The sequence below is a fragment of the Candoia aspera genome, chromosome 13 (assembly GCF_035149785.1).
Source record: "Candoia aspera isolate rCanAsp1 chromosome 13, rCanAsp1.hap2, whole genome shotgun sequence".
NCBI lineage: Eukaryota > Metazoa > Chordata > Lepidosauria > Squamata > Boidae > Candoia > Candoia aspera.
Window position 1 is genome coordinate 22,282,934 of NC_086165.1, and position 13,205 is coordinate 22,296,138.

Here is a 13,205-nt window from a genome sequence, read left to right on the forward strand (position 1 = left end):
AGAACTCTTCTCTGGCCAGTCGTTTGCTCCTCCCCTTTTCTCCCTTCTTGCCTCCGCTAAAATTCTTTTTACCACATGGGTCACTCTGTGGGCTAAAACAGGTAGATGAATTAGCGGGACTGCGGAATATAGTTGTGTCTCCTGTCTTGGCTCTTGGGTTTGGCTCTGAAATCTGTCCAAACAGTGGCCTCTCTCCTGGCCAGTTGTGATCTCAGAAGGCCAGGGGAAAAGGCAGGTGGGAATGGGACCCAGCAGTGGTGGGGCTGGTGTTTTTGAGTGTCCCAGAGAGGCCGGGCGGAGAGGCAGCGCAACTTCCTTTTGGAAAGCTGAACAGAGAAGAGGCTGATGGGGCTCCTCTTGCTTCCAGTGCTCCACAACCTGTGGCCTTGGCGCTGCTTGGAGGGCTGTGTGCTGCAGCACTGGAAACGAGAACGACTGTGACTTGGCTAGAAAGCCGGCTCCTGCCCGGCAATGTTATCTGAGACCGTGTTCCAAGTGGCGTGTTGGAAAATGGAGTAAGGTAGGCAGACCTAATCCCACACAAAGCCTTATGTGGAGACGGACTTCTTACTAATTGGGCGCCCGGGCATGCATCCTTTTCCTCCATCTTGTCCTGTGGGTCTGTCCTTTTCCTTAGGCTTCTCTGCCGAGTGGACCTGTAAGTCGACTTGGGTTTTAGCCGTCTCTTCCCCACTTTGGTCGCAAATGCAAAGGCTAGATTTATGGCCAGAAGCTGCCCACTGAAGCTCCCGAGTCCCCCTGGCTCTTTGGTGTTCCTTCCTGCTCCTGCCCCCCGCCCAACACACACCCTCCTCCTGGCGAGCATTGCCAGCAAATGATGCAAACGGGTGCTTTCTGAGCAGAGGAGATGTTTTTCACAGTGCATTCCCTGACTCATTCTCTGGCATTGACAAGGTAGGAGGTTTGGAAAATCCTTCTGGCTGACGGCAAATGTTTCTGGCCAAAAGTGGCTTTGCAACTGGGCCAGATGTACTTTTTTTTTTATTGGACTTAGGCAAGGCTGCTATTTAGTAGAAACAATATTTCAGGAGAGAAACATAGTATGCCCAGTTCTGAGAATTGGCGAACCTTGACTGCGTCCAGAATGAGGGTCTAACTAACTAACTAATATCTGTAAGGAATGTTGGCAGGAGCTGGAGATTCTGGCTGGGAACCAAATACTTAAATACTTGACATGAGCTTCGGCCTAAAGGATTGGAAGATCTCTCAAGCAAGAACCAGTGTAGGTGGTTTTCTGTTATTCCCAAAGGCAGGTCTAGAAGCAGTGAGTAGAAATGGCAAGAAAGCAACTTCCAACCAGCTCTCTGGAAAACTTCCTAGCCATAACGTTGGTTCAGTGGAGGAGCAGATGGTCTCCAGAGGAAGGGGCAGTGCTGGCGGTGCTTAAGCCGAGGTTGAGTGGCCGTCTGCAGGGGTGCTCGGCTTCCATCCTGTACTACAAACCCTGCACAGGGCAGAGTCTGGACCAGCTGGCCTTTGACTTCGTCAGTATCCCAAAGTATCGGTGGACCCCAAGCATCAAGGCAGGCCAGAATGGCCTCTTGTTGTCATGACACTTGTTCCTGGCAGCGAGGTCGCTGCTTGCTGCTCTACATCAGAAGGATGTGGCTCATTTTCTGCTTTCATTGTGCTCTATCTGGTTTGTCACCAGTGCTCCAGAACCTGTGGAGGAGGCGTGAAAGTTCGGGGCATCCACTGCATTGACACCCGTGGCCAGCGACCTCTGCGACCCTTTCACTGCCAGACTGCCTCATACAAACCTCCAACACAGTTGCCGTGCCATGCCAAGCCTTGTCTGAGCTGGTACACGTCCGCCTGGAGAGAGGTGAGTCAAATGTCTGGAAGCGGGGGAAGGCTGCGAATACACTCTGAGCCCTTATTCACTAGTCCTGTCCCGCTGACACACACACACAACGTCACAGTCAAGGGGCCTTGCTGAACTGGCTGACGTGCTACTGAGTATAGGGCCCGGGTTTGCATCCTGTAGCTTTAGTTCATTGTTATTGTCCGCTGAGTGATGATTTGCTCTGAAGGAAAGTTCACAGCATCTCCCTTTGTCCTTTGTAGCCTATAAATGAATCAAATGCATCATTGGGACTGAGACAAAGCTACTCAGTGATGAATCTTCACTGTTAACCTTGCAGTGCTCAAAGTGATTTTCTCCATACTCCTGAAGCCCCAAATGCCTTTCCCAAATTTCACCGTAAAGAAACTGAATACAAGGAAATGAAACTGTATGCTTGATACAGTCTCAGGCCGTTTCATGTGACATGGTCCCAGTTGCCACTGTCCGGCACTGAGCAGCACTGCTTTGCACAAGGCTTTTCCAGTTAAGCGCCATTTGAATGGCTTGCAGGCATCTTGTACTCCACGTCAGCTTGCAGGGCCTTAGCTGTGAGCTGCCAAACTGTAAAATCAGGGCTGGGGAGCTTTGTCATCTCAGGCTGTTTCCTTAGTGTAAGACGGACTAGCTGCTGCCTGCCATCCTGAAGAGGGACAGGCAAATCAGACAAGTTTGATCATCTTATTTTTTCCAGTTTTAAGACTGTTCCCATTGCTTTATCAGTATGACTTTTTGAAACAGCATCTATGAAAGTATACTGTATATGCATTTTTGTATGTATTTCTAATGAATGCACACTTTTCTCTAATGCACAATTTTGGCACATTTTTTGAATATTGAGTTATTCAAAGTGCAGACTTTTGAAAAGGTGGTAATTAATATATAGCTTTGATTTAGTTTGTGTAGAATTTGTTGTGAGGCTCACGATCTTTAAAGCCCGAACTCAGAAACCTCCACACAAGCCACGAGGGATATGTGCGGTTCTTTAATTCAGACGTGCATCATGCTCTACCAAAGCCACAGATCCTTCCCTTTCCCCCTTTCCGTCCCGCCCCCTCAGTTTCTTTTCTTTTGGAATTCAATTTTGTTTCGGATTGAATTTCTTCTTTTCTGCCTTGCCTCCACCAGCGCCAGAGCTTCTCCCATTCGATGGCTTTTCGTATCTCTTGCCTCGAGGTGTCAACTGCTTGTCTGATCGCTCCTCTGCTTCCTTGCCGGCTGGCGTGTTTCTCCCCCACCCCCTTGTCATTCTTTGTCCCTTACATATTCCGTTCTTCAACGATCCTGTGTAAGGTTGGAGCATCCAAATGCTCCTGGATTCTCCATCCTTACATTTGTAAAGTGCACGTTGGATGCATCTAGATTAAACAGTGAAGTGAATGAATTTTGCTGCATCTCACAAACTGGGTTGATTTGGGCCCAAAGATGGGCCTGCACAGCTTTCTACACACAGTTGACACCCTCTAGCAAAGGAACACTGAATGCTTTACTGCTCCTATTTTCTGCAAAACAAAAACACTGAAATATCAGATTACAAGAAAAACCTGTGACAAAAACAAAGTAACTGATAAAACAAGAATAAAAAGGAGTGGATGTTTGCATATATTAATATATATTTATTGGTTTATCTTGTATGCTTATACATCATCCACTCAGACCTATTACGGTGGTTTACAAGAACAAACAAAATAAAAAAGACCTGAATCACTCTTCAGTCCTAAGAACTGAATCACTCATCATTTTCCACAAACTCCACAATGCATCATGTAAAAATTCAAAAGCAACAGCAAAAATGCCCCAAAAGGCAGCCCAACATCACCAGTAGGGCCCAAATGCTTCTCAAAAGAAGTACAGGTAGTCCTTGCTTAGCAACCACAATTGGAACCAGCCACTCTCACTAAGTGAAGCAGTCGCCAAGTGGGAAATCATGTGACTGTGACTGCTTCTGTTTTCCCCACTCCCCCACCTTTTGGGATGCCCTCCCCATGCTGGGATAATTAGTAAGAAGGGAATTAATGTTTCTATTTACATCCATTGGAGAGGAAGGGATTGCAAGAGAGGAAGCAGGCACACAATGGGGGATACACATCGAAAGCAATGTGTTGGTGCCTGCAGCGTGCTATGCAAACAGCCCGGTGTATTCCCCATTGTGTGCCTGCTTCCTCTCTTGCAATCCCTTCCTCTCCAATCCCTCTGCTCTGCAAGAGGGGAGGGGGTGGAAATGGATCAGACACAGGAGTGATTGCCTACAGAAATTGCTCAGTTTTTTCCTCCTCCCCCTCCCTCCCCCCCACTCACAGAGCAGAGCAATTGGAGAGGGATCTTCCCACTGACCACTGTGAGATCTTTGTGCAATATTTCACTAATAAAACCACTTACATCCATTCAAGTCTGGATTCCCCAGGCTTGTGGTCTGAAGAGATGGTTGGGGTTATGTCTGTTACTTGGGATTTGTTTTGGCTTGTGAATTCTGATGAAGTGGATAGGATGCTGTGCAACTCCTTTGCGTAGCAGTGAACAGTTCTCTGTAGTAAGGATGGTGCTGACCACCTTGGAGGAGGAGGTGATCCACTCTTTTCTGAAGAGGTTTTCCCTAGATCCAGCTATTTTTGACAACTACTGCCAGATCTCCATCCTTCTATTTTCAAGGAAAGTCATCAAGAATGTGGTAGAGATGTAGCTGCAGAATGCCCTAAATCAGTGTTCCTCAACCTTGGTGTAATGTTTGCCTACCCCAAACACTCAGACTCACAAGAGGTTACTTAAATGAAATCTGATTTATTAGGGAAATTATGGCAGATACAGAGAAAGCTGAGAATGACTAAAAGCGCGCCAAATACAAACTAAAAACCCTCGGCTCCAAACGTGATCCCTCCCCTCGCCCGGCCATAGCAACCACCCCCCTCCCAGGTGCTGGTAACCGTTTTCCACACATCCTGGGAAAGCAACCTTGAACACATGAGATAACCCAAACACATTCCAACCTAGCAGCCAACAGATAACAACTCCCCGAAGAGGAATCCTCCTCCCTCCCGAGATCAGACACGTATCAGGCAAATGGCATGCGAAACGTTACGATGTACCAAGCACATTGAAACGGTGAACATGACACTTGGCAACTTTCAGATGTCTGGACTTCAACTCCCAGCTGCTGGCTGGGGAATTCTGAGAGTTGAAGTCCAGACATCTGAAAGTTGCTAAGGTTGAGGAAAGCTGCCCTAGATGTAGATGAAGCAGATTATATAGATTCCTTTCAGGCATGGAATGTGAATCAGAAGCTGCGCTGGTCACTGCAGTGGACAACCTTTACTCAGACCTAGATGAGGAGATTCCTTTCCGATTTCTTAGACCTCTCGGTGGCCTTTAGCATCATTGACTGTGGTATTGCTAAGAGAGAGCGGTTCTTTGATCTGTAACAACTGTGACTTGGGTTGCAGAGACACTGCCATGAGTTGATGGTTTTCTTAGCTTGCATCAGTTTTATGTATTTGTTTTATGAGGTCTTGATTCTGGTGCTGTAAATTGCAGGCGTCCCTTTGGTGATATCAAAAACCATAAATAAATACTTTTGAAATGTTCACAGTCTCAATCAATGAGATCTTTCTGACGCAATGATTGAACCTGAAACTGGTACAATTCAGCATACTGAGTACTTTTCAGCATGTTCAATAGTTCTATTTAAGGATATAATGCTATAAAAACCTCTAGCCATTCCTTGTAATTAATTCTCCTGCTTTGAAATAGAAAGATAAGGAATAGGAGAAGTGGAAGAGTATCAGGAGCCAATTTATCTTGACACATCTGGAGATGAAATAGTAGTCAATGTAAGTTGTACCAATTAAACACTATTTGTTTTTCTAATGAATTTTATTTTGTAGGTAATTTTTATTGAAATTATTTACAGAGTAAAAACAATACAAATTTAAAGAAGGAAAAGTAGAGAAAAGTGATAAGTAAAAAAGAAAGAAAAGAAAAAAGAAAGAAAAGAAAAGAAAGAAGCAGCTTCTGATCTTTACAGCAGTTATAAATGCACTTACTGTCATGTTCGCCGTTTCAATGTCTTTGATACATCGTAACGTTTCGCATGTCATTAATTGGATGCGTGTTTCATCTTTGCGGGGAGGATGGGAACAGTTATCTTTTCGCTTTGCTTTGGAATGTATTTGTCTTATTTACTGAGCTCAAGGTTACTTTCCCAGGCTAGCAACTCTGACGATTGCTAGCACCTGTGCCGGGCGGGGCTATTACGAGGGAGACGGGATACGTTTGCACCAAGGGTTTAAGTTTGTATTTGGCGCGCTTTTGCTCATTCTCAGCTTTCTTTGTACTTGTCTTTAGTTCTTTAATAAATCAGATTTCATTTAGCAGCCTCTTGTGAGTCTGAGTATTTGGGCTAGGGCAATCATTACACTTACACCCTATCGTCTCTCTCTACGGTAACGTCATGGCTCCCTTCTTTCCATATTCTACCCATTCTAATCAACAAACCCATAAATCACAAGTTCATTTTTTTTAGTTTTCAGCAAAAAGTCCATGAAGGGTTTCCAGTCACTGACAAATGTGTTTTCCCTGATCAAAGAAGTTAATTTTGCCATCTCTGCAAATTCTGTCATCTATACTAACCATTCCTCCATTGTGGGTATTTCAGAGTCTTTCCATCTTTGTGCATATAAAAATCTCGCTGTAGTTACCATGTACAAAAACAATCTTCCATAAGTCTTTTCTAATTGTCTATTAATCCCAGCAAAAAAAGTTCTGGTTTCATTTGAATATTAATCTTTAAAGTTCTTTGTATCACTGTGTGTATCTGAACCCAACATATTCTAGCTTTTTTATAAGCCCACCAAGCATAATAAAATGACCCTTCATGTTTTCCCTATTTCCAACATAGATCTGAAGTACATTTATATATTCTAGAAAGTTTTTCTGGTGTCATATACCAATGGTATATCATTTTATAAAAATTCTCTTTTTAAATTGTAACATAATGTCAATTTCAGTCCTTTCAGCCACATATTTTCCCATTAATCCAACTGTATAGTGTAACCAGTGTTCTTACCCATTTTATCATACGCGCCTTAACTTGTTCTTTTTCCATTTCAAATTTCAGTAAAAGCTTACACATTTTAGCAATTACATGTTTATCGTTTGCACATAATTCAGCTTCAATTCTGTCCTACGTTGTTCAATTCCAAATGTCCTTTTGTCTAAATCTTTCTCTTAACTATACACACGAAAACCACTGGAAACTAAGCCCCTCTGTGATCAATTGCTCTTTTGACTTCATCTTATATTTTCCATGTTCTTCTTCTAACAACTCTTAATATATTAACCATTTCTCTTTGCCTGCTGTTTCTTTTCTATAAAATGCTTCTTGTGCTGAGATCCACAAAGGCATTTAAGGGCACAGCCTGGTTTTGTATCTATTCCATATTCTCAATATGGCACTTCTAAATGATTTTTAAAGTCTACATTAATCTTAACTTTATTGTACCATAAACAACCATGCCATCCAGATCTCAGGTTGTGCTCTTCTGATTCTCTTTTGTTTCTCAGTAACACCCATTCTTTCATCCAAATGAAACAGCAAGCTGCAAAGTTCAATTTCAAATCAGGCAGTCCCAAATCCCCCCTTCATCTGAAAGAATTTTAAATTTATTTCTTGTTTTTTTCCCTTGTCATATTAACCTAGGTACATCTTTCTGCCATTGCTTAAATGGTACATCAGTTGTCAAAATAGGTATTGTTTGAAACCGGAACATTCTAAGTCAGGGTTCCTCAACCAGGGTTCCATGGAACCCTCGGGTTCCGCGAGAGGTCACTAGGGGTTCCCTGGGAGATCACGTTTTATTTAAAACATTATTTCAAATTTGGGCAACTTCACATTAAAAGGTAAGTTTCATTCTTTTACTTTTAGTTTGAGTGCTAATGCCTACAGACAGGCCTCCCCATGAAAGGAATATAATAATTTTGTAACTACTGGCCTATATTTGAGCCTGAATGTGCAGGGGTTCCCCGAGGCCTGAAAAATATTTCAAGGGTTCCTCCAGGGTCAAAAAGTTGAGAAAGGCTGAAAAGTTGAGAATTTTTATCACAGAAATTCTTCTCAATTGTAATTTTTCCATCTTTACATAACATTCTTGATTTCATTCCATACCTTAAATTACTTCCAAATAACATACAATTCATATTAGTCATAATAATACCCAAATATTTTACTTTTTTCTCAACCTGAAAACCTGTTTTTTATCAATTCTTTTTGCTTTTCCATCCTCATATTTTTGACATCTTCATTTTCTAATTATTAATTTTAAATCCAGCTAACTCACAAAAATCCTTTAATTTTTCCATTAATATTTCTATTCCTTCCAAAGGGTCTTCCAAAATTACCACCAAATTGTCAGCAAATGCCCTTAATTTATATATTTGTCTTTTAATCTTCACTCCAGCAATTCTCTCATCCTGTCTTACATCTCTGTTTAATACTTCAAGAGCTAGAATGAATAAAAGTGGAGATAAAGGGCATCCTTGTCTTGTTCCTTTTTGTATCTCGCAAGGTTTTGTTACTTCTCCATTGACAAGTATTTGTGTCTTTTGTAAGGTATTAAATCGATTTCACCCATTTAATAAAACTCTTTTCAAAGCCCATATCTTCCAGAATTTTAAACAGAAAAGTCCAGTTCAAATTGTCCAACGCCTTTTCTGCATCTCAAAAGATCAGTGCAGCTTGTTTTTCATTATGCTGTTCTAGGTATTCCAAGGTGTCCAATGCATTTCTAATATTATCTCTTATCTGCCTTTTGGGTAAAAACCCACATTGATCTTCAGGAATGAAATCCTGTTAAAATTATTTTCATCCTCTCAATCAAAATCATCGTAGATACAGTCATTGTTCAGTAATGACATTAGTCGATATTTTTTTGGGTAAAGTCAAGTTCTGGCTTTCTTTAGGTATTAATGCTATGCTAGCCTCTGTCCAACTCTTTGGTATTCTTCCATTCTATAAGACAGAATTCATCATTTTTGCAAGGGTTGTAATAGTTCGTCCTCAAAATGTTTGTAACAGGAATCTGGTAGGTCGTCTGGTCCAGGCACGTTCCCTGTTTGAGTCTTTTTTTATAGCTTCACAATTTTCCCTTATTGCTACAGGTCCATCCATTATTTGTTTCTTTGTATCTTCAGTAAATTTTGTTTCTTTAAATATTCATGAACTTTCACTAAGGGAATTTCTTCTTCTTTATGTAACTTTGAATAAAATTGATGGAATATTTTTGTATATTTGCATTGTCTGTTGTCATACTATGTAATTTCAGTATCATTTTTTCTTTTTCTTTTCATAATTTATACACCAGCCATTTCCCCAGCTTGTTTACAAATTCAGGTTTTTTTGTTTCGCATAATTCATTTTTATTTCCATTTCTCTTATTGTTAACATAGACATACAATTTTATTTTCTTAGATGCAAGGCATCAAAATAATGTTTCAAATTTTATTTACTTAAACTCCTTCATGGTTTTGTTTATACTGTATAATTGCATAATCTCAGTTTTTTTTTTATCGTACATAAATTAAGAAATTATTCTCTGGAATATACAAAACCAAATGGTAGGCAATGGAATTAAGAATACTTGAAATTTTAAAAAATAATTTAAATAATATATAAGAATAATTTGTATCTGATTCTTTAGTGATGTTAATTCATGTAATAGATTTATCAAAATTATCTTCTAAACCTGCTATTCTATGAAGTTCAATTACTTCAATTCATAATTTAACTATACCTAAAGAAAAATAAGCGGGTGATCTGTGAACAGTTTTATATGGCGTACTGTTTTCAAATTAAAACTTTGAATTTTCTTACTCTTTCTACTGTTCCATCCTGAATTCTTTATTTCCTAATTTACTTCAAGCACACGCACCTGCTGTAATGAATGCTGCACTCAGAAGTCAATTATAGAAGCCTCACTCATTCCCATTGTAGGAGAGGAAAGCTCTTTAATTGAATCGTGAAGTACCGATTCCGAAAGAAAGCTGCAGCTGTTTAAAACAGGCGCGCAAAACCTGACTGGAACGTGCCTCTCTCAGTGAGCTGACCTCCCCGCTCCCCGCTCCGGCCCAAGCCGTCGCTGTGGCCTCGGTCCCTTGCTTCGGCATAAACAAACCTCGACACGCGTCAGACCTTCCCCATCTGTCTAGCACTGGCAGGAAGCAGCAATCAAGTGCACTGAGTTCGTTGGATTGTGGGATCCTGACACATGGTGCCCACTGTGGGTTTTTTCCTAACGGTCTTTGCTTATTCCCTTGAACCCCACATAGTTATTCAGCTGGGTTTACTGATCAGGCAGCAGACTATGCAACATAACTCCTGCTAAAGTCCAGTGAACAATATTAGACAATTACGTAAAACCAAGCTTGCGTCTCATTGCACGAAACGTTGCTCTCCATGCAACGTCAGGTTCTTCCATGTTCTTTGCTGAACTCGTCTATATCGACAGGAAAATGAGCTCCTGGCCGGGGCTCTCCAGGACTGTTGCACACACAGCCAGCTGTGTGCCAGTCCCTTCGTGAGCTGCCTGGCATTTCTCCCCTCGCCACTTCAGCGCAAGGCATGGCAGGCGAGGGTCAGAGCCCAGGCGCTGTGAAAGTCGCCACCCAAGACCAACGAGGGGGCTAACCGTAACAAACGCTCAGGAGTTCTCTGTGACTTCTGGCTGAATGCCACTGTCCCTGGTCTTTTTATGTTAATGCTGTATTGTTTATAAGGTGCCTTGAATGTTAGAAAATGGAATAAATTCCCAGCTGAGCTCATGGGCCAGCAGCCCTCAGAGAGAGAGCCTTTAAAAGAGGAGGGAGGGAAACAAGCCAGGCTAGAAGCTGAGTTGCTGTTTCTGAGTGAAGAACAGACCAGCAGGTTATAGGTGCCCCGTTGTGCTTCTGGCCTGGAGCACCGCATGTCCAAGAAGGAGTCTCAAGGGCTCCACCAGAACCAGCTCCCACAGCGCCAGAGCCTCCTCAACTGAAACAGAAGCCGGAGTAGCTCCGGAGCGGCGCTTTGCTTGCTTACTCTTGGGGGGTTCTGGTTGCGCGTGCTCCCCAGCTGAGGATCAGCACCCAGCTTGGGATTCCTGTGGCGGCTTGGCGGGAAGCTAGCACCCCCAAGGGGGCCGGCCATCCCAGCTGCTTCTGAGCTGGATCCGCACCTGTGAACGCCTCTTCCTCCCTTCTAGTGCACGGAGCTGTGCGGAGGGGGTGAGCAGGAGCGCCTGGTAACCTGCCCCGGATCTGGGAGGTGTGACCCAGCCCTCCGACCAAACAGCACAAGAGCTTGCAACGGCCAGCCGTGCGCCAAGTGGACCGTGGGGTCTTGGGGGCAGGTAAGCCCAGTTCTCTGGCGATGTCTCTCCGCTCCATCCTAGCCGGGTGAAGCCTTCCTTTGGCCTCAGAGGAAAGCCAGCCAGGGTGGGGCTGGTGGTCAGAGAGCTCTTTTGCTTCCCGCAGTGTTCGGCCACATGTGGCGAGGGCATCCAGAGGAGGCAGGTGAAGTGTGTGAACACAAAAACCGGGGAGGCAGAAGAAGACCGCAGCTTGTGTGAGCACGAACAGTGGCCGGAGGACACCCAGAAATGCAGTTCCCCAGACTGTCCTGCTGGTGAAGCAAGTAAGCGGGCACCGAGGGTGGGTGCTCTGGCTGAATCGCCTGGAGCCACTCATTAGGGCACTGCTTGGCGTTTGGCTGAGTGGACCATTCTCTGGACAGGTCTGGCTGTGCCCATGAGGCACGCAATGGCTTGCGAGTGAGGAGGGTGCCAATGTAAGCTGTGTGTGCAGTTGCTCCACATGCAGCTGACTGGTAGGTCTTTTTATGGCATCTGGGCAGCTTCCAGATTGGCATCAGTGAAACTTGCTGGCAAAGGCTTGGCCATGGCAAGTCTGCCCTCTGCTTGGGCAGATTTTGAAAGACATCTTCCCTAAGCCAGATGCAAACAACTTGGTGGCTGGGGGCTACCTCTGGTCCCTGAGCTGGTTGCCAGCAGGAGACTCTGGTTTGGGGGTTGTCTGCAGGAATGCCCATGGGCTCGTTCACCCTTGGACTTGGACTGACTTTGCAGCATCTGGCTTCTGCAAACCCTCCGATCTGAGAGAAATGCCTGAGCAGGTGGCCGTCACAGGTTGGCCCTGATCCCGCATTTCCACTGACTCGCAGGCTTTTCTGGTCTCGCAGGCGCTGACAGTTACGTGCCCCTTCCCCTTCCTGGGTCTCAGGGTGTCCTGTCGGTCCAGAAAAGAAACCTGAGACAGGCCTCTTCCTCTGCTGCGTTCCAAATTTCATCTCCACCAAGAATGTGGTAAACAGTGGCCCCAGTCAGTGTTTGGCAGGCAGGGCAGAGCACGAGGGGGAAGCAAGGTTTCAAGCCTCACCCTGAGGCTCTGCATCTGGGGGGTTAAGGGAAGAGAAGGGGCTGGGGGTTCAGCTAAGGACCTGGCTGCATTTGCTTGTCATCAGATTTTCCATATTGGTTGAAAAGGTTGGTTGCATCAAGGTCCCAGCATGTGGGCAAGAGACTAACCGTTTCCTTAACACCAGGTCATTGTTCTGATTAAATTCACCAGTAGTGCCTTTGGGGCGTTGAACAGTGGAACCCATGACCTGGAGAGGTGGGGATTTCCCTTCACTGCATGTGTTCAAACAGAGGCTGGACAGCACCTGCTGGGGAGAGTTTATCGTGAATTCCTGCATTGGTTGTTTGAGTCACCCTTCCAACTCAGTAATTGTGTGATGTTTCAGGGGTACAAATTCCCCAGATAGCACAGCCATCTTGGCTAGGAATTCTGGGGGCTGCAGTTCTACATGTTCTGGAGGGCCCCTGTTTGGGGACGGCTGACGCACAGAATAGGCTGCCACCAGCTTGCTTTCTTCATACATGGTTTCTCTAGAGACTCCTGGCTTTCTTCAAGTTTGTGAAGGCAGCTCTCATGGATGCCAAGGCATGATCAAAGTAATCTACCTGGTTTTTAAATTGTTCACTTTATTTGAATTATGCAATCATAGAATGTAAGGGTTAGGAGGGACCTCGGAGCCCATCATGTCCAACCCCTTGCCCAGGGCAGGAATCCATTACCACAGCATTCCTGCAAACAGCAGTCCAGCCATCCTCTAAACACCTCCCTGTGAAGGAAAGTCTGTTCCAATCCTGAACAGCTCTTACCATGAGGAACTGTTTTCCCTGATGTTCGCCAACATCTGCTTTAAATCTGTTGTTTCTTTCCTGACTTCTGGAACAACTCTGAATAATTCTGCCCGCCTTCTACAGGATGGCCTTTCATCTGAAGGCTTGAAGAA

At 44.2% G+C, this 13,205-nt stretch overlaps 1 protein-coding gene across 1 annotated transcript in view; it reads left to right on the top strand.

The window, feature by feature from the left end:
- The window catches only part of ADAMTS7 (ADAM metallopeptidase with thrombospondin type 1 motif 7), a 74,227-nt gene that overhangs the window by 53,429 nt on the left and 7,593 nt on the right, over positions 1-13,205 (top strand). Inside the window, exons 20-23 of the mRNA XM_063314392.1 lie at positions 368-520; positions 1,673-1,846; positions 11,092-11,238; positions 11,363-11,522. Coding sequence (XP_063170462.1) covers positions 368-520; positions 1,673-1,846; positions 11,092-11,238; positions 11,363-11,522 — 634 coding nt within the window. The remainder of the gene's footprint in view (positions 1-367; positions 521-1,672; positions 1,847-11,091; positions 11,239-11,362; positions 11,523-13,205) is intronic.